General features: G+C 43.3%; 1 protein-coding gene across 1 annotated transcript; it reads left to right on the top strand.

Annotated features, from left to right (window-relative positions):
• Nucleotides 1-334: 334 nt before the first annotated feature.
• PPP1R3F (protein phosphatase 1 regulatory subunit 3F) lies at nucleotides 335-12,213 on the top strand. Its single transcript, XM_033921492.1, has 4 exons — nucleotides 335-1,221; nucleotides 1,627-1,670; nucleotides 2,107-2,171; nucleotides 6,559-12,213. The coding sequence occupies exons 1-4, from the start codon at nucleotides 437-439 to the stop codon at nucleotides 7,882-7,884; spliced, it is 2,220 nt and encodes a 739-aa protein (XP_033777383.1). The 5' UTR covers nucleotides 335-436; the 3' UTR covers nucleotides 7,885-12,213.
• Nucleotides 12,214-22,573: the final 10,360 nt, after the last annotated feature.

The following is a 22,573-nucleotide window of genomic DNA, read 5'->3' on the forward strand; positions in this document are numbered from 1 at the left end:
GAAGGACAAGAGGGAGAGATTGGATTTCAGCTTTCCTGACATACACACCAGCAGCCCTTAACAGCTCTAACCCCCTCCTTTACTAACTCGTAGCGTTAGTACAAGAGATGGGGGGGGGGGGGGTAAAGATTCCAAAAGTTTTGCACGTCAATCACCCTCTTGAAGGGTAGCACCGCACCTCTGACTCTTTATAGGCCCCGCCCCTTGTTTTGTCCTCTACTACTTCTAACATTGCCCTTGCCCTCAAGCGACGTTACAAGCGTGCTTTCCAAGCCTCCTTCTGGTCCGCTCCTATGAGCTGATTGGTCCATTTTTAACCCGTAAGGTGAGAAGCGATAGTGTTCCGACTGCGTCCTCGAAAGTGAGGCTTGAAACGCAGCTGACCGGAGAGGTGGTGCTGGGGAGGCCGTCGCCGCAGCTCGCTAGAGGCTCGGCCATGGCCGGCGCGGCCTCCCCGCTTCTCTTACGGCTCCTACGCCCAGGGGAGCCGGAGAACGACGAGGAGGAGGAGGCGGCGGCGGCGGCGGTCGCTGCGACGCCCGGGCGACGGCGGCTGCTGCCCCGCTGTTCCCCGACGCCTCGGCCCCGGAGCCCGCAGGAGGAGGCTGAGGAGGCGGCGGCGGTGGGGCCAGAGGCCTCGGCCGGCCCGCGCAGAGTGCGCTTTGCCGACGCGCTGGGCTTGCCGCTGCTGGAGCTGCGCAATTTCTGCCCGGAGGCAGAGCCGGAGACGGGCCCTGCCGCACCGCCCGTCCCGTGCCTGGAGTTCTGCCTGCCGGCCTCGGAGCAGGAGGTGCTGGAGCGGCTGGAGAGCGGCGCGGCGCTGGAGCTGGAGAGCCTGGGGCCTTGCTCCGCCGCCGTGGAGGAAGGGGAGCCGCCGGCCCTGCGCGGCCTCGTCCGCGTCCGAAACCTCTCCTACAGCAAGACGGTGGTGGTGCGCGCCTCCTGGGACGGATGGGCCTCCTACCGCGACCACCCGGCTCGCTACGTGCCCGGCTCGTCCGACGGCGTCACGGACCGCTTCGCCTTCAGTCTGCCGTGCGCTGGCCGGCGCCTGGAGTTCGTGCTCCGCTATCAGACGCCCAACGAGGTCTTCTGGGCCAACAACCAGGGCCGCAATTACGCGGTCCTGCTACTGCCCGGCACGGGGGAGGGGATCCTGCCGCCCCCTGCTTGCTTTGCGGCTCCCCCACTCAAGAGCTGCCTAAAGCCCCTGCGGAGTAGGTGAGGCTCACCTTCACCCTACTGACCCGCCCAAATGGCTGGTGGAACTTTTGGACTGAGTAAACCTATAGTCCACCGCGGGGTTGATTTGTAATCCTTCCTTCTGTGCGTTGAAATGGGTGCTGAAGATCGCATAATGTGCCTTTATAAGTCTGGGGCTAGCCCAAAATTTTCTTCCTAGAACTGGATTACTTGGAGGCACTTCTGACTTACTCAGAAGATTGCAGCCTAAGCCCATTCTATTGTTCTCTGCCATTGTTGCTACATGGTGTTTTCCTCTGAATTCAGGGTTTTGTTTGGGGTTTTTTTGACAGTTAGGTTTTTTTGTCTGTCATTCTGTCTGTATGTAAATGTGTTACGAATGAGTTAAATCTGAAACTATGTATTTCTTTCTCATTTAAATAGGCCTGATGAGCCTTCTGGGATTGAGAATGGGAATGACATCAGTGGTAAGTGTACAGTTGCTTAAGAGCACTTCTGTTCCCCATTAGGGTGGTGCAGGAATCCAATGCTGAGGAAACCATGGTTCTGGAACTAGACTTTCACTGTAACAGGAAGTGTGTGGTTTTCTTAGTGTATGTACCTGAGTTACCAGAAGAATCAGTAAACTTGAGTCTAATTGTCACTTCCTGTCTGACTTAGGACAAACTGTTAAAAGTGGGGTACAAGGAATTTTCTGTCTTAGATTTATTTTAGTCTCTCTGGCCTTGTGCATGATATTATTTTTCATTTTCTTGTTAAACTGGCGAGATTTGCTGCTTAATCTGGCTAGGAAATACGGTAATTAGATTTGTTTCTGAAGAATGTGAGGTTGTCTTAGCTGTAGATGGCCTAGTGAAGTACCTTAATTGCGCTGAGTTTGACCAGAAGCCTTCTTTTTGGCAGGGTGGGATGATGATCTGAGCAAGTTGCTGAAGCCCAGCCCAGTGAAAGCAGAACACATGATACAGGTCAGAATACTTTGTTGTGCTGAGTATATGTATTTGTAGAATAAGTATAATATATCTTGAGATCCTGTGTATGCAAACACTTAGTGCATATAGATAGTTTGATGGGCAGGTGTAGATGGTACTTATTTAACTTAGAAACATGATAGCAGATAAAGGCCAAATGGCCTATCCAGTCTGCCCATCCTCAGTAACCATCATCTCTTCCTCTAAGACAGGTAAATCCAACAGGTAGATCATGATCTACCTGTAGATTGCGGAGGGGTCAAAGGTAGATCTCCAGCCCCACTTGGCTCCATCTCTCCAGCAGCTCGCCCCGTTGCTAAGAGAGAGCTTATGCTGGCAAGTCGTCTGCCGAGGGCTTGCCACCACTGCTGATCCTTTGCCTGTCTTTTTTCCCTGCCTGCGGGAATCTTGCCTGCAGGTGTTTTGGGGGCGCTGGTTGGTTTTGTGCCAATAGTTTGTGGGTACCCCAGGGGTCCACAGCCCATGTTCTGCGCCGATACACCACAGGCCCGGCATCATACCTGGTCTCCTGCTTCTCAGAATCACCCATTCCTGTCCCCGTCCCAACACCCCTTAGAAGTGTATTATATACTGGGTGATATCCATTCATCCAGGTTTACCTGAATACACTTTCCATATTAGTTGTCGTGTGCTGGTCGTTGGTCGCTTTATAGTTTGCTTTCATTAAACGTTTTCGGCCAGACACAACAAAGTGTGAAGAATTTTGTGATTTTGGTGGGCTTTTCCAATTTTATTTTAACTTGCCTATGCCTCATTGAACAAGCCATCTCTTGAAAAAGAAATATTAACCCTTAAAAATGACATTTTTCTCAAGACCTGTGCTGAGCAAGAATTGTTTTGGAAGCTAGTGCCTAGAGACAAATTTCCCAACTTGAGAAGATGCAGTGAAGCTATACACTCCTGTTTCGGTTCAACTTATTTGTGTGAATTTGCGTTTTCCCATCTGAAAATGACAGAGTACACAATGTTCCAACATGACAGATTAACATCTCCAGGATTCCCTGAGACTGGCCCTCATGCACTATTCAAACAACTTCAAAAAGCTGGTGGATGAAATGCAGGCTCAGATGTCTCACTAATGAGCAAGAGCGAAATATTAAAGATTGTGCAAGATCAGCCTGGATCAATACTCGACCTAAATTTAACACAAATTACTCAATAGAAGTTAAAGAAAGTTATTAAAACAAAGTTATTTCTCAATAAAACTTTAAGAAAAAATGTACTTTCCATTTCCCCTCGCAGTTCTTACTGGATCTTCGTCTCTGTTTTGTTTTTGCTTATGCTTAATTTGCTTAACAGCTAATCACATCCAAGTAAATGACAAAAGGTTCATTAAAAATGGTGGGAGGGGAGAATCCTCCAACTTTATCGTGTTAAATTTTAATTTGAAACTTAATTTTCATGGTGGTAGATCACTGGCACTTTTGGCCGGAAAAAGTCGATCACGACCTGTTCAAAGTTTGACATGCCTGCTCTAAGAGATCTGACATACCTATCCCACGCTTTCTTGAATTCAGACACAGTCTCTGTCTCCACCACCTCTTCTGGGAGACTGTTCCAAGCATCTACCACTCTTTATGTAAAAAAAAAAAAAAAGTATTTCCTTAGATTATTCCTGAGCCTCTTAACTTCATCCTATGTCCTCTCATTCCAGAGCTTCCTTTCAAATGAGACTTGACTCATGCGCATGTACGCCACATAGGTATTTAAATGTCTCTATCATATCTTCCCTTTCCCGAGCAAGTGTGGATTTAAAGGGGACAGTGCTTGTTTCCTGGACTGTGTCCTAACAGTGTTTAACTTTTGTTAAAAAGTGCTTTTACCTTAATAGGGCACTGAATCTTTCCAGGGTTTCTGCCTTTGGAAAGCGTGGCCAGAATGAGAGTCTTGATCAGCACAAGAAGCTGAGCTGCTACACTGGTCAGCTCTCCTCAGTTTAAGGGCTGTGTCTTTTTGTTTTTTAACTGGAACAAGGCTAGCAGTAGTTCTGGGCTTGTTACAGAATAGAGATCATTGGGAAAAACCCAGTGCCAGGGCTGTGGGGTATTGCTACCTCATTGCAAAGAAATTCACGCAGAGGCATGATCAGATATCATAGTTGGGCCTATCAATGCTTCTGGAATGTGCAAGATTGATTCGGGATCTACCAGAATGTAATAAATTTTCAAATGAATCTGGTGGGCCCTGGGCAGGTGTGTAATCCCTATCAGTAGGGTGAAGTGTACGCCAAAAGTCCCGGACCCCCAGTGTATTGCATAGCAATGGAATACTTTTGGTCGGGTCTATTTGTTCTCTACTGGAGCATGAAGTTTTGTCAAGACGGGGGTCTGCTACTATATGTATGATTTTAGGAATATCTTTAATAGCTAAGATATTAGTGATAGTAAGGTTTATAAAAGTCCTTATTGTATACATTTGGGGCATATATTGTGCTGAGTAATATAGGAGTCCTATCAATTTCTAATGAAGCAATAATATATTGATCTTTAGAATCCAAGATCACTTGTTTCTTTACCTGTAAGCATTTGTGAAACAATATGATAACTCCTGTTCTCTTTTCCTGTGTGGAGCTTCTAGAATGTCCCCCACCCACCATGTTTTCAGTTTAAGATGTTCTGATGATAAATGGGTCTCCTGTAGCATTGCCATGGAGGCCCGCATTTCATGCAACACATGCAGGATCTTTTTATGCTTTACTGGTGACCTGATCCTGCCTACATTCCATGTTACTATTTTCAAACCGGCCATATATATCCATCTCTAAGCTCAGTGGCTGCTCACCAATTGTGTGGACCCAGATATGTCATTGCAGTTGTCGGCATACCAGAATGACCAACCCCTCTCCATCCCCGCTCTCATACACTCTTTCATGCCAACCAACTATGGATAAGTAGAGTCTCATGTCTGTTACCCCCCATCTTATCCATATATACCTCTGTTGCGAAACTCCCCCTCCACTCTCCCAAAGCCCAACACAATCATCCACACCCATAAAGATTTGGGAATTATGGATTGATCTTTCAGGTATTTTCCTGTTTCCTTAGGTTTTAGAAGACAGTTGGACAAAATTCATGTGATTGGTTCTAGAGTCATCTCCCCTCTCCCGTGCCTTTTTTTTTTGTCATAATTGGGTCTGGTTGATGCTAGATTGAAGTATTTGCCTTCTGATTGTTTAAGTGATGGCAGCAAATGAAGTGGAGAGTTCTGCTTCTGCTCTTGACCTATTAAGTCTAGCATTTTGTAGTAATGGAGAAATTGACTATAAATTAGTGATAAACTTCAAAAATGTGGTCTCTTTCTTACATTTATATATTTCATAAAGTCAACATCTGATCCAAAGCTTAACTTCAGAATCTAACTGTTGTATGGAGCTGTAATTCATTTGCATGACTATTATGTTTCATTTGAGAAATATTTGGACCTAGGTATTTAAAATGTACTTGTTACCTTTATATATGAAAGCTTATATTTGCATTTTTAATTTTTAAACTAAAACATGCAGAAAGCAATAAAAACATATTTGTGGAAAAATGTTTTTACTTAACGTCCTGACTATACACCAGAGCATAGCACATGTAGGATAGATGTCTTGACCTCCTTGGTATGCATATCTGCTTAAGCTTGTTTAATCCATGCATTACCACTTTCAGCTAATCCCCTCTTGGCCATGTTTGCAATCAGAAGAAGGTAATAGAGCTTGTGGAACCTCATTTTGTTTCCAAATTCTTTCCTGTGTCTGAGTGTGTTAAACTGATCAGCTAGAATGACTTGAAACTCCCAGAATCCCCATGTTGTTTTTTATATGGCAATAACTGCCTTAGGTGAACTCTCTTGTACCAGCTTAGCCCCATTTCTGATCCAGCTGCAGCCTATGCCCATCAAATCCTTCTGTATAGCAGTATTATCAACTTGCTCAGACCCCAAACTTCAATTGCTGTGAGCCTCCAATAATGTAAAAGCCTGCTCACACCATTTCTTTTTGTGCTTTCTACCTGCTCATTCACTTTTTAGTGTGAATTAAAGTGCAAACTCCTCTGTCTCTCCCCCCCCCCACCTCCATCCTGGGTACCAGAAAGTTGCAGGGTACAAGCAGAAAGCTGTTATTGTATGATGGGGAGGGGATCTTCTAGAAACAGTGGACAGAATTCTGTAGGTGAGGTGGCAATGAAAACATCTGTTTTTTGAGAAACTTGTACGTAATTATGGTAGGGTCTTAGAATGCAGTTATAGTACGATAGCATGCCTTGCATCTCTGGAAGGGTGGAGCCAGTGTAGTGTGTAGTCAGAATCCAGACCTTACATCTGTTTTCCACTGCTCATCTTATGTTTCCATGTTAATTTTTTTTTCTGTATTTGTCTTCAGGTTCCTGAACTAATGGTGACTGGCATATCTCTGGAGAAGAAAGACTTTGATGGTGACCAATTTGTGACTTTCCCTGAGCATAATCTGCCAATGTATACTGAAATAAGGACTTGTGCTGCAGACCAGGGCAAGCTGCCCATTGCCTTAGAGATGGAGCAAGGAGCTGGAAAGGTGATGTGTACAGTATCTGAGCAAGATGCATTCAGAAATACCAAGGAGCAAAAAGAGCAACCTGGTGTGTACAAGGACATGTCTGTAAACAGGGAAGCAGATGTTGGTCTACACACACATGCACAGTTCCGTGAAAGACAAGTGCATAATGAACACAGCTATATGGGCCTCTCGCATGTGCTGCCTCCAGCTGGGGAATATGACAGTGAGGACCTGGTGGTGGAGGAGGAGATGGAGCAGCTATACCTCTCCCATTTGAATCGTTTACGAGCTGAAGAGGAGTTAAAATCCTGCAGTATAGGAACTGGGCCTGAGGATGAAGGGGTTCTGCTGCTAAGGGCCTCTCTTCAGAGTGCATATGCAGGCCCTGCCAGGCCTCGAAACAGTCTTTTAGTGGAAGAGATTTCACAACATTACACTAATGGGGAAGGTGGCTTATCTGATGAAGCAGAACCTGAAGAGAATATGAGAGTGCCGCTTAGCAGTGACCAGTTACTGTGCTTCCCAGTTGAAGAGGAGGCAAAATCAGGCCATGACTTACCACATCCTGTGGAAGATATGTCACTAGATAAAGACTGGATCCCTGTATCTGATGGAAACTCTGCTGACACTCTGGACAAAGTCTCTTTGTTGCTAGACAAGGAATGTAATGGTGATGAATCTGAAAGAGGGGCAGTACCGGAGAGCCCTCACAAAGGGGCATGGCGGGATTTGCCCAAGGAAGAAGACACTGTGGACATTGCATTGCCAAAGACAGACTCCAGTGCTGCACTACTTGTCTTCCCATTTAATGTTACTAATGAGGTAGAGGATGTGATGAGTTTCCCAGAAACCAGATTTGAATCTGGAGATACTCAGATGGTCAAACCAGTCATTGGAATTCAGGAGCAAGCTGTAGATGTATCAACAGGGACTACTACATGGGAGAACTCTGGGTCATTTGCTTCTGTACACAAGACGGGCACAGCTGAGATGTCCCCCACACCTCTTCAGGGAGAGGCAATGCTGGCCTTCGATTCTTCTCCTGCACTGGCAGCAGCCCTGTACCTGGCTTTTCGTTTCCTCTGTGTCCTAGTCTTCCTGCCAGCCCTGCTGGACAGCTGCACGTCGCTGATGGCTGCTCTGCTTCATCTAATGTCAGCTTGGTTTCTGTAGGACCTGTAGTATGATTTCCTCCTTTATCCTGCACTGTGCAGGTAGTACACAGAATGCCCTTTTCCTACCTGTGTGGCAGGCTGGGTGAAGGGGTCCTACAATTTGAAGACAGCAAACTGCTGCTTCAGGTAGAAAGCCAGTAACCCCACCTTTTTTCCACCAATGAATTCATAAGCTATATCTTCTGCTGCTGCTTGCAGGGGTTGTTGCAGGAGGGTTTGTAGATTCAGGCATAGAATATGGATTAATTGCTGCTTAATTTTGTGCATACCCTTGCTGCCGGCAGCAGGAGGTGATGGACTTGAGCTGGTCTTGTGCCGTCACTCTTGAGCGAGTGTATTTATGAGCTTACCTGCTCCTGAAAGCTTGTTATTTATTGAATGTATGAGCTGAAGGACTTGTGCAATAATGACCCCATTGTGGGGCTTAAGTGAGGACTAAGTGTTGGAGTTTCTTGTAGTAGGGCCATGAGTTTCTTTTCTTTTGCACTGTTATGCTCCACTGAATCTTTTTTTTTTTGTCCAAGTTCTTCACAGATAAGCAAGGAAGAAGAGCACTATTCAGCTGTCTTCTGGTGCAGCCACTTGCACCTTTGGCATAACTGTGTAAATGTGGTAAGGAGTGATCATCTGGCTTGAGATTTTAGGGATTAAGGAAGTGCATGCTGAGGTCACTGAGTTAAAAACCTACCTCCTTATCCAGGATTCTCCCTTATTTTGTGCCTTCCTTGGCTGGGCCCGAAGGGAGGCTTTTTTCCCCACTGTATTGCAACTTGTATGCTTAAAGTTCTGACTCCTGTACTGCTCTCTACAGTAAAGAATAGCCTTCCATATCTTATATAATGCCAGAAGGGAGAGGAGCTCAGAAGAGTTTCACTTATTGTTTTCGTGTTTTGACTTAGGAGTTTCCTTTGTGGTTGCAACTTAAATGGAACTGGCCTCTTGTTAGGCTACAGTGCCATTAACCTTCATTTACAACTGAGGTGTGTCTTAACCTATCTTAAATTCCTCTTCCAATTTTGGCCAGCTGCAGGTCAAAGACCATAAACTACAATTCCCTCCAGAACCCAGCAAATGTTTAGCTAAAGTTTGGCATCTAGATATTTGAGGAGCAGCCAAGACACACTCTCCTCTAGAGGCTGTAAATGCTGCCTCTGCTGAAGCTAAGCTTCAACATTAAACCAGATGTACCTCGTGGCAGTGCATAGTGCTCGTCACTGGGTTAGCCCTATAACCATTCAAAGACCTTGCGACTCCTGTTGAAATATCCCGGTATTCTCATGACTGCAGAGCCATGGGAAGGCTGTGGTATTCATACTGTGTGACATGGCTTGATCATATGTCTCGGAATAGTCAAGACATGGAACTACTTCTTTCCCTTCCTCTGAAGCACATGAAGAAAACTTGGATGGATATGGATGCTGTGACTTGTGTGCACCAAGGATTCTTACGATAGCACATGACAAAACACACATATTGAGACATTTGTGTAAGTGTATAATGCATACTGTAACATGACTGTCTAGAGGGGGCCTGTCTGGCTTTCAGAATATCAACAATGTGCAGGAGATATATTTACATATACGAAGGAAGGCACAATACAAATATATGCAGATTTTGTAAACATTTATTGTGAATATCTGAAAAACCTAACTGCTTGTGGGATCACAACTGAGAAACCCCACAAGAAGATTTGTACATGGACATGTACAGTAGGTAGTTTGCACATACATAGATGTAACTTTGAGACATGGGCTTGTAGAACTTAACACACACACAAAGAATAAAATGGTGGTTCTTGTAAAGGTCCTCGAATATTCATCGTGAAAACCAGACTGGCTAGTGAATATCCACAATGAATAAGCACAAATAAACTTGCATATGCTGGATGTTCAGTGCATTAGATTTCTTAAGCATATTCATTATGATTATCCTGAAAAGCAGATTGGCTTGAAACACTGCTCTGGTAAATTATCTGACACACACAAATTTTATCTGCAATGGTTCAGAACCATCATTTGAACTTTCTAGATTCCCACAGCGAATCCGTATGATATAGATATGCTTGCACTGTCTCCAGTGTGTATATAGATCTATTATGGATATCCTAAAATAGTGTTTCTCAAACCATTCCCAGAATACGCCTTAGCTTGTCAGGATATTTTACACTTCTCCCTCCATATTCACAGGGGTTAGGGTCGAAAACAGCCTGCGAATACCAACGAATAACTTTTTGCTATCATAGCCACAGGGTTTGTGGTTTAGCCCTCACAAATACCGTGAAGTCACAAATACAACTTATCGTTGGTATTTGCAATTGTTTTTTTTTTTAAAAAAGTTATGTATTGCAGTTCTTGCATTGTGCTGTCCACTTTAGCAATCCATTTCAAGTACTATACAGTATTACAGAACTGACCATGTACATAAAGCATATACTGTACTGTAATCCCATTAAAGCTGAACTTTATCTGCACACTTTTCTCCGATACTGCCATTTGCCCGACCACGCTGAAAAAAGCACTGAACTTTTTTTCTTGGCTCTCCAGTGTGTCATTTGGGGGGTAGAGCCAGCAAGGTAAAAACTGTGAATAATCGAAGTCGTGAGTGCTTAATCCGCAAATGGGGAGAAGTGTACAAAATATGTATGAAAGATCTACATGCATAACAAAAGCATCAGAAACTGCCATTGCTATCGGACCATGTATATCAATGACAGCAAAATGTAAAGGTTGGAGGCCCAGACATGGCAAATACTCCATGCATCTGCCCCTAAATGTTTGGTGCCACTAGAAGTGTATAAATCCTACTCCTGAGAGGGAAGATATTTGTAATGTGTGATTTTCCATCTATGCTGAGATCTCAAATTAAAAAAATAAATTCCATAGCTAGGCAAAAAAAAAAAAAAAAAGAAAGATCTACATGCACTGCTTCCACTGGATGCAGATTTCTGTCTCGTGCATATTCATTGTGGCTGTGAAGATTTTCACAGTCATGCCTGAAATAAAGGCTTGGCTTGAGAAATCTTTAAAGGATAGCGGGCTTTGCCCCATGGACTAGCTTGAGGAGGACTTTGCTGGAGTATGTTCTGCCCCACTTTCATGTCCTTGCTCTTGGGTCATGGAATTAGTTCTTATCCCTTTGTTAAACACCTTTGGCAGTAATTCTTGCCCATCTCCTAATCGGATGCTCAATAACAGCTCCTAATGCTATTCCTGAATAGTTATTTTTAAACTGGGAGTCTTTATTCTTGAGGATTAGAGAGTGATCAGATAGAACAGTTGTTTTACTTGTGTATCATCTCGGATGGTGAGGTAGAGATGAACTTCGCAAATTCCCTGAGATTCTCACTAGTTTTGAGGTGTACCACTCAGTGGATGCTTGGCAAAGGTCGGATTTTGGTTTACCTTTCTGGTTGCTAGGCTTTGGGCCATCGTTAAGGTTTGCAGAGAGAGAGAGGTTTGCCTCAGACAAATTACTGTCTAGAGAAGTAGAGGGGGGGGGAAGGCTGTTGCTAGATAGGTGGTGGACTTGGGATTATATATATATTTCTATGCTTTGGGGGGGTCTTTTTCCCCTCCCTTTCACTGCAGGCTGCATTAGTAATAAGTAAATTTGCACTCTTTCAGTAGGATTTTAGTTGAAGTGTGACTGATGGCTCTATTGTAATAATTTTTCTCTAGGTTTTTGTTTTTTTTTGTTTCTGAAAATGTTTATACCTTCCAGCCTTAAGTATTCTACTGTAAAAGGATGCCTAGCTAGTCTGTCTTTAAACAAGTTGATTTTGGTGCATCTACTGCACAAGGATGCTTGGCTTGTCTCTGTGTGTTCATACTACACTAACAGATCTTGGGCTGCAGTTTGCTTTAAAGCCCCAAGTCCTTTTTACAACTCTGCCTAGTGGAAATCTGATTATAATAAGAGTGAAGAAGGCCTTTCTGTACTTTGGCAATATTGTTATCTGTTTCCTAGTGTTCTGTGCTGCAGTGCGTGCATTAGTTGTAGGTCAGGGTTTGGCACTTTGTGACTTGTTGAGAATTGGCCTCCATTCCAGGTGTGGGCAAAGAGTGACTTTAGACATGCTATTTTTCATTAGAGCCTATATGAGAACAGGAATTTCCTCCTCGAATCCATTTGTGTCAGGGGGTGGCTGCTGCTATATTTGTGCTGGAACTTCCTCAGTAAGAGTTTGTATACAATCTACCACTCTAGAAACCTCTACTTGTCTGTCATTTATGTAAACAGCTGCTCCTCTTGGACAAACTGTGTGTCACATAAATACTGTAATAGTTTTGAACTAATAAATCTGTATCTGCATATAGCAGGCCACTTCCTTCCTGTGCTTTTGTGTTTTTCTCTTCTGACTGTGTCACCTGTGGGCTTATGAAGCATCTACCAGCGCTATAGAAATTATTTTTAGTAGTAAGTATTTGCAGTAGGTACCTTTCTGGGTAGTTAAGGGTACCTGAAGAACTTGATCTCTAACCTGTTATCTGCTCAGCAGTTCTTTTATTATGGTCCTGAGTCAGAGAGAACAGTTGAGTCCATCCTTGAGTTGGTTTTCAATTTATGGTGCAAATTATACTGGAAGACTAACTTAATATCAAAAAATCAAGATGGCTGTATCTAACTTGAAAAATTTGTCCAAGGTGAAGTTGTTAGTTCACCCTTTCAACCTTGTGTCTAAGGAACAGTGTAACATAAATTTTTCAAACCCTCAGAGACGCCACCAGAAGATCACATCATCATGTCCCCTGGCTTTACGCACCTGATCCTCATCGGGTCTATATATAGTGTGTGTGCAATTTTTTATTCTATTTTTGACTTTTTTAATTTATTCTAAAACAATAAATAGTTTTAAAGAGTATTATTGTGTACTTAGCTTCACTGGTGGTTGTTGGTTAGCAAGGGATTAAAGAGCCAACATGTTTCACCCGTGGAGGGGGTTTCATCAGGGCTATCATCCCTGCAATAAGAAATCCTCACTTTAATCGGAGAAACACCAAGTACTATACTTCAACATCATGCACACTATAATAAATAGCCATACATGCCTACCTTTTAAGTACCAATTGTTATTCCACGATATGACCACCCAATTTAAGTCTTTTAACATGGCCGCGGCGTGGTATAGAACTCACTTATATCTCCCTAAACCCGGAAGTGAGGTGTACAGGGGAGGGGCTAATCGCCCGATCCCTTTCATCACCCCTAGACCTAAGGGATACTTTTCAACTAATGATCAATCTTTAATTCTCCCAGTAACATTTGTGGGGGGGGAGGATATCTTGAAGCTCCCAGTGAGAATCACAGGAGGGATGACCATTCTAATTCAAGATTTAACCCATGGGGAACCACAGTGTCTAGGCGATATATCCACCTTTGCTCCAAATAGTTTAATTTAGCCTCCCAATCTCCCTCCATTCCTTGGGTGTTCAAAGTTTCCAGCACCCTCCACCTAATGTGGGTGACCTCATGTTTCTTAAACTGCCAGTGATGGACCAGGGGGGCTGTCAAATTCCCCGTGACGATTCTGGATTTATGTTCGTTAAGTCTCAAATGAATCGCCCGTTTGGTGCGGCCCACGTACACCAGAGGGCAAGGGCAGACAATAATGTATATAACCCAAGCACTTTTACACGATGTCTGCGTTCTAGCTTGGATCACTTGCCCCGTGCGTGGGTCGCACCAATCACTACCCACTATGGCTTTATCACACCATTGGCATTGATGACAGGGTGCATGGGTACCCTGAGGTTTTTGGATAGGTGTACTACGTTTCAGTAACTGACCTATGGTGGTGCCTTTTGTGTATGTGAAAAGGGGCAGGTCAACCAAACCCCTAAGTTCCTTCAATATAGGCCAATGTTGTTTGATAATCCTAACCATGGTCATTACTACATCCGAATAAGGTAATACACATACCAAGTTGACCTCCCCCCTGACTTGTTGATTTTCCTTGTCAGAATATTCTAACAAAAGATCACGGTGAGAGAAACGAGCTCTCACGTATGCCTGATGAATGCACTTCTCCGGGTACCCTCGGTTGCGGAACCTCTGACTAATATCTTTTGCCACCCTCTGAAATTCATTTAGATTGGAACACACCCTTCTAGCCCTCAGAAACTGGCTTATAGGTAAACTGGTTTTGAGTCTGTAGGGGTGGAAGCTGGCGAAATGTAATAGATTGTTCCTCGCCACTGGTTTTCTATATAGGGTGGTTTCAAAAGTATCACCTACCCTATTTATAGTGATATCCAAAAATTCCATGTGTGAACTATTATGAACGGCTGTAAATTGTAGATTTTTATCCACAGTATTAATCCACTGTATAAAGCTGTGTAATTCTTTCTCAGATCCAGTCCACAAAATGAATATGTCATCTAAAAACCTAAGCCATAATCTTATATTGGCATTATAATATGTTGATGGATAGATGAACAATTCCTCAAAATGTCCCACATATAAAGTGGCCACCGAGGGGGCAAATGTGGACCCCATTGCCACACCCTGGGTTTGTTTATAATAGATGTTGTCATATGTAAAATAATTTTCCTCGGTGACCCATCTAGCCAAGGACATTAAAAAGTCCGTAGAAATTCTTTGTGGCTCTTGTCTCGCATCCAACACCTCCTTAATAATATCCAAAGCCCCATTCTGGGGGATCTTCGTATAGAGAGACACTATATCCATCGTAACCATCCAACAACTGGAGGGGAGATGGGTCACTTCTCCAAGCTTTTTCAAAAAATGGGAGGAATCTTTGAGATATGAACGAACCTGTGTGGCTGCTCGTTTGAGGAAAATATCCAAAAACTTAGAGAGTGGCTCCAGTATACTGTCTCTCGTATTAACTATGGGTCTTCCCGGTGGGTGCTGGAGATTTTTATGTATCTTCGGGACAAATCGGATATTAGGTGTTCTAGGAAATTTTTTTAACAAAAATTTATATTCATTTTTGGTGATAGTTTTTTCCTCATAAGCTTTGGTGACATAATCAAAAATCCTTTTGGCTAGATCGTCCCCCGGGTCCTTACTCAGAGGGGTATATGAAACTGTATCCCCCAATTGTCTCACTGCTTCATTTTCATAGCAGCGGCGGTCCTGGACCACAATAGCCCCTCCCTTGTCAGCCTGTTGTATTATAATATCATTTCGCATAGCCAATTCCTTTATAGCTGAATATTGAGAGTATGTTAAATTATATCTAAGGGATTTGATGTTATACCCTTTTTCATACTTAGTAATGTCTTTCAATATCAGATCACGGAACGTGGCTATCGCTGGATCTATCGGAGGGGGAGGGACCCAGGTAGATCTAACCCTACAGACTGATTGATCTATGGAGGTGGAGGAGATGTCATTACCTTCACCTTCACCTTCTTCTAAGTCATTTTGAAAAAATACTTTAATCTGGATCAAACGAATGAATTTATGCAGCGCAATTTTTAATTTAAAGAAATCTGGTTTCTCCTTTACAACGAACCCTAAACCTAGCTGCAATACTTGTTGTTGGATGGATGTCAGGGGATGTGGGGAGATGTTAACTACTAAAGGTGTTATTTGGGTCTGTTTGTCCCCCCTGTCTTGCTGGATCCCCGACCCCGGGTCCTGGGACGTAAGTTTTTTGGAGCTGGTCTTGTCTCTTCATTAGGTCCAGGTCTAGATACATCCGTGGACTCCCCACTCGATCCCTCCGTTTCATCCGAGGTAGCTTCAAAAGCAACTCTTCTTTTAGTGGGTGGCACGGTTTGTTTCTTGTTCCATGAATAGACCCGTCCCATCTGATAATCCTTTTCGTCCCTACGAAGTTTCTTAATTTTCGTTTGTCGTATGGAATCCCTGACCTTGTCCATTTGTTCCTCAAGTTCTTTTTTCTTTTTATCAAACTCATCAGTCGGATATTTAGTCTGTAACTCCTGTTGTATATCAACTAATTTCACCTTCAAGTCTTGTTCGACTTCAATCGTACTCTCCACCAACAGGATCATGAGATCGCGTGAACAGCGATTTAATATGCTTGTCCATTTGTCCATGAAAGATTTGTTTGAAGACATAACCTTGGGTTCTTTTATGACCCTTAGACCTCTAGGGATCATAGATTTCTTGAGGTATTGCACAAGTGTGCTGCTATGGAGTTCAGCTCTAATCAGTCGTTTAGTTATCGTCTCCCATTCCGTCCATGATGTCTCACTGGGAAGCTCTGGACGGAATGGGAGACGATAACTAAACGACTGATTAGAGCTGAACTCCATAGCAGCACACTTGTGCAATACCTCAAGAAATCTATGATCCCTAGAGGTCTAAGGGTCATAAAAGAACCCAAGGTTATGTCTTCAAACAAATCTTTCATGGACAAATGGACAAGCATATTAAATCGCTGTTCACGCGATCTCATGATCCTGTTGGTGGAGAGTACGATTGAAGTCGAACAAGACTTGAAGGTGAAATTAGTTGATATACAACAGGAGTTACAGACTAAATATCCGACTGATGAGTTTGATAAAAAGAAAAAAGAACTTGAGGAACAAATGGACAAGGTCAGGGATTCCATACGACAAACGAAAATTAAGAAACTTCGTAGGGACGAAAAGGATTATCAGATGGGACGGGTCTATTCATGGAACAAGAAACAAACCGTGCCACCCACTAAAAGAAGAGTTGCTTTTGAAGCTACCTCGGATGAAACGGAGGGATCGAGTGGGGAGTCCACGGATGTATCTAGACCTGGACCTAATGAAGAGACAAGACCAGCTCCAAAAAACTTACGTCCCAGGACCCGGGGTCGGGGATCCAGCAAGACAGGGGGGACAAACAGACCCAAATAACACCTTTAGTAGTTAACATCTCCCCACATCCCCTGACATCCATCCAACAACAAGTATTGCAGCTAGGTTTAGGGTTCGTTGTAAAGGAGAAACCAGATTTCTTTAAATTAAAAATTGCGCTGCATAAATTCATTCGTTTGATCCAGATTAAAGTATTTTTTCAAAATGACTTAGAAGAAGGTGAAGGTGAAGGTAATGACATCTCCTCCACCTCCATAGATCAATCAGTCTGTAGGGTTAGATCTACCTGGGTCCCTCCCCCTCCGATAGATCCAGCGATAGCCACGTTCCGTGATCTGATATTGAAAGACATTACTAAGTATGAAAAAGGGTATAACATCAAATCCCTTAGATATAATTTAACATACTCTCAATATTCAGCTATAAAGGAATTGGCTATGCGAAATGATATTATAATACAACAGGCTGACAAGGGAGGGGCTATTGTGGTCCAGGACCGCCGCTGCTATGAAAATGAAGCAGTGAGACAATTGGGGGATACAGTTTCATATACCCCTCTGAGTAAGGACCCGGGGGACGATCTAGCCAAAAGGATTTTTGATTATGTCACCAAAGCTTATGAGGAAAAAACTATCACCAAAAATGAATATAAATTTTTGTTAAAAAAATTTCCTAGAACACCTAATATCCGATTTGTCCCGAAGATACATAAAAATCTCCAGCACCCACCGGGAAGACCCATAGTTAATACGAGAGACAGTATACTGGAGCCACTCTCTAAGTTTTTGGATATTTTCCTCAAACGAGCAGCCACACAGGTTCGTTCATATCTCAAAGATTCCTCCCATTTTTTGAAAAAGCTTGGAGAAGTGACCCATCTCCCCTCCAGTTGTTGGATGGTTACGATGGATATAGTGTCTCTCTATACGAAGATCCCCCAGAATGGGGCTTTGGATATTATTAAGGAGGTGTTGGATGCGAGACAAGAGCCACAAAGAATTTCTACGGACTTTTTAATGTCCTTGGCTAGATGGGTCACCGAGGAAAATTATTTTACATATGACAACATCTATTATAAACAAACCCAGGGTGTGGCAATGGGGTCCACATTTGCCCCCTCGGTGGCCACTTTATATGTGGGACATTTTGAGGAATTGTTCATCTATCCATCAACATATTATAATGCCAATATAAGATTATGGCTTAGGTTTTTAGATGACATATTCATTTTGTGGACTGGATCTGAGAAAGAATTACACAGCTTTATACAGTGGATTAATACTGTGGATAAAAATCTACAATTTACAGCCGTTCATAATAGTTCACACATGGAATTTTTGGATATCACTATAAATAGGGTAGGTGATACTTTTGAAACCACCCTATATAGAAAACCAGTGGCGAGGAACAATCTATTACATTTCGCCAGCTTCCACCCCTACAGACTCAAAACCAGTTTACCTATAAGCCAGTTTCTGAGGGCTAGAAGGGTGTGTTCCAATCTAAATGAATTTCAGAGGGTGGCAAAAGATATTAGTCAGAGGTTCCGCAACCGAGGGTACCCGGAGAAGTGCATTCATCAGGCATACGTGAGAGCTCGTTTCTCTCACCGTGATCTTTTGTTAGAATATTCTGACAAGGAAAATCAACAAGTCAGGGGGGAGGTCAACTTGGTATGTGTATTACCTTATTCGGATGTAGTAATGACCATGGTTAGGATTATCAAACAACATTGGCCTATATTGAAGGAACTTAGGGGTTTGGTTGACCTGCCCCTTTTCACATACACAAAAGGCACCACCATAGGTCAGTTACTGAAACGTAGTACACCTATCCAAAAACCTCAGGGTACCCATGCACCCTGTCATCAATGCCAATGGTGTGATAAAGCCATAGTGGGTAGTGATTGGTGCGACCCACGCACGGGGCAAGTGATCCAAGCTAGAACGCAGACATCGTGTAAAAGTGCTTGGGTTATATACATTATTGTCTGCCCTTGCCCTCTGGTGTACGTGGGCCGCACCAAACGGGCGATTCATTTGAGACTTAACGAACATAAATCCAGAATCGTCACGGGGAATTTGACAGCCCCCCTGGTCCATCACTGGCAGTTTAAGAAACATGAGGTCACCCACATTAGGTGGAGGGTGCTGGAAACTTTGAACACCCAAGGAATGGAGGGAGATTGGGAGGCTAAATTAAACTATTTGGAGCAAAGGTGGATATATCGCCTAGACACTGTGGTTCCCCATGGGTTAAATCTTGAATTAGAATGGTCATCCCTCCTGTGATTCTCACTGGGAGCTTCAAGATATCCTCCCCCCCCACAAATGTTACTGGGAGAATTAAAGATTGATCATTAGTTGAAAAGTATCCCTTAGGTCTAGGGGTGATGAAAGGGATCGGGCGATTAGCCCCTCCCCTGTACACCTCACTTCCGGGTTTAGGGAGATATAAGTGAGTTCTATACCACGCCGCGGCCATGTTAAAAGACTTAAATTGGGTGGTCATATCGTGGAATAACAATTGGTACTTAAAAGGTAGGCATGTATGGCTATTTATTATAGTGTGCATGATGTTGAAGTATAGTACTTGGTGTTTCTCCGATTAAAGTGAGGATTTCTTATTGCAGGGATGATAGCCCTGATGAAACCCCCTCCACGGGTGAAACATGTTGGCTCTTTAATCCCTTGCTAACCAACAACCACCAGTGAAGCTAAGTACACAATAATACTCTTTAAAACTATTTATTGTTTTAGAATAAATTAAAAAAGTCAAAAATAGAATAAAAAATTGCACACACACTATATATAGACCCGATGAGGATCAGGTGCGTAAAGCCAGGGGACATGATGATGTGATCTTCTGGTGGCGTCTCTGAGGGTTTGAAAAATTTATGTTACACTGTTCCTTAGACACAAGGTTGAAAGGGTGAACTAACAACTTCACCTTGGACAAATTAGTGATATTGCCTTGTGGAAATACAAGCCAGATATATCAATTGTATCTAACTTGAGCCAGAGCATGACTCGGCAAAAAAAAGTTTGTGTTGCCCGCATGTACAGTATCTATCAAGTCAAAGCCCTTTACTGCAGTTGTTTAGAAAGAATAGGTACCCCAGTGGTTAGAATAATAAATTAGAATTTATTTCAAATTGTGCTACTCTGAGGACAATTGGGACAAAAAGTCCTAAAAAATTGTGAGGTTGAGAAATGGAGCCTGGAGCAGGAAAAAGCTCCAGCTTTAGAATTTGTATTTACTCATTTGAGCATTTTGTTCCACCTCAGGAGATATCACAGTGGCTTGTAAAATAGAAGCTATAAGAGTGAAACATGAAATACTCAAATACACTGAGGTACTAGAGGAAGGAGTGAGAATAACACAACATAATAAAACCTAAGCATAATTAACTGAAATGCATAATAACAGGCACGAGGAGAATGGGGGAAGAGAGGGTTGATAGGTGAATAGGTCATCAGTAAAAAGGAGGAGACTGTTGAAAAGCCCATTATGTAATAAATGACTTAAATGCCTGCTTGAAGAGCCCAGTCTTTATTTATTTTAAACATTTCTAATCCACTTTTGACCAAAGTGGCTCATAATTGACATACACAGCCTCAAAGACATGTCTACAAATATCTAAATAACTAAATACATAAAACAAAGTTAAAATAGGGGTACATCTTGTCATATCTATCAGAAATGAAAGTTATATGATCGTAACCAGGGAAAAATACCCCTAGCAAAAAAAAAATGCTTGTGCAAAGAGGTAAGTCTTCAATAATTTTCTAAACTATAACAAACTTCCACAAAATCTCAAAATATCTGTCAAAGCGTTCCATAAAACAGGGCCGGCAATGGAAAAACAAGATTTTGTAGTCTTCACATAACGCACTATATCCTTTTTACAAAACGGTTCTCAGATCTCAATGCTCTGGATGTTCTGTACAATATCAAGCACTTAGCCAAATAGTCTGGCAAAATCTTTAAGATCCGAAGAAAAATCTTTACTAGTAGTCCCTTCGCTGAAATTTGTTTATTCATGGAAGGATTCGATTTTTTTTTCTGTTACAGCCCTTCAGATTTGGAACTCACTCCCAATCAATTTAAGAGAAGAAAAATTACTTAATAAGTTTAAAAGTCTTCTAAAAAGCTGGCTTTTTAAGGACGCTTTTAACTGAATCATTTAATCAAATATTTTGTTTTAATTTCTTTATTCATTTTTTCATATTACAACAAGTGTATCAGAAAAATACATATAATCTTATAAACACACTTGATTTTCCTTCATGAATACTTTAAGTACAATATATCATATTTATATTCATCTAATATAATAAAATGGTAGGACGCGCATGCGCACTAAAAAAATCGTGTTCCCTGATCCCGTCGCGGAAACACAACTGCGCATGCGCGCCTACTACGTCACCACAGCCTGCTCTCCACCTCGCGCCGCTACAGGCCCCACACTCGCAACTCACACATCCGCTGCAGCCTAGCAACTCCGACCACAACCTTCCCCCCTCAACCGCCTAGGAGCTGCGGCGGGGGCTTTCAGAACAGAATATGATTACCATGTTTCTTTAGGCAGCCCCAGTTGTTTACTTGGATTCAATGTCAGCATTAGGGTTCGCCAGCCGTGAGAGCTGGGTGAGGAAGGCCGCCGCAGCCTCGCCGCTAGGTAGGGGGACAACAATGGCGCTTATGCTCAAGCCGCCGCCACTACTCCTCTCTCGAACCGCACCAGGATCGAGAGAGGAGCTGCGGCGGGGGCTTGAGCATAAGCACCATTGTTGTCTCCCTACCTAGCGGCGCGAGGCTGCGGCGGCCTTCCTCACCCGGCTCACATTGAATCCAAGTAAACAACCGGGGCTGCCTAAAGAAACTGGTGCTTGGCCCGCCAAACAATTCCTGCCGTTGCCGAAATTTGCCCCACCGTTCCTTCCCTTCAGTTCAGCTCCGCCTATGTTTAAAGGAGCTGCTTTGAAATTGGAGCCCTGCCGCCACCGTAACACGTTCCCTCTGCCGCGGTCCCATAGGTCAGAGAAGGGGCGGGACCAAGGCAGAGGGGAACGTGCTATGGCAGTGGTAGGCCTCCGATTTCGACGCGGCTCCTTTTAACATTGGTGGAGCTGCACTGCACCTGATGGAGGGAGGGAAGGAAAGGTGGTTGTGCGCTGTTGAGCCCCTATTTGCCCTCAGACCCTCTCCTAACTGCTCCCTCCTGTCTCAGACACTGGGGGGAGGTTTCTGTCTTCAGCTGCAGAGATGGAGGGAGGGAATAAGAAAGAAGAGGCCCTGGCAAGCGAGTTATCAAAAGCCAACCATAGCCTGGGACCCCTACATGATATGACCAGACAACAAAAGGTAAGAAAAATAATTTTATTTTCTGTTTTGTGATTACAATATGTCAGATTTGAAATGTGTTTTGAGGGAGGCTGCCGCTGCGGCTTTGGACAGAGGGGTACCATTTTCGTGGGAGCCGGCCTTCGGAGAGGCTTGGGACGCGGGGACGGATGCGGGAGGGTCTGCCACTGCGAAGGGCTTTGGTGGGGGAGCCAGCCAGACCACGAGTGTGGGGACGTTGTAAGCACGGATTGGTCAAGGAGCCGCCGCTTCCGAGGCTTTGAAATTGCTCTCCCACCGTCACTCACTCCCGCCCCGGCTCTGCCTCTGCCCAGGTTCAAAAGCAGGAGAGGCGGTCATCTAGCACCCGTTAATCTAACGGGCTTAAACACTAGTATTTTTATAATGTTTTAGATAATATATAAATATATAAATATAAATATTTTAAAAAACTTGATCATAAATATTCTGTTGGACAACTTTCAGAATTTTAAATTGAATACAAAAGTGTATTGGTAACCAATGTAATTTTTTTTAAGATAGGAGAGATGTTCATAA

This window comes from Geotrypetes seraphini, chromosome 1, assembly GCF_902459505.1.
Source record: "Geotrypetes seraphini chromosome 1, aGeoSer1.1, whole genome shotgun sequence".
Classification (NCBI taxonomy): domain Eukaryota; kingdom Metazoa; phylum Chordata; class Amphibia; order Gymnophiona; family Dermophiidae; genus Geotrypetes; species Geotrypetes seraphini.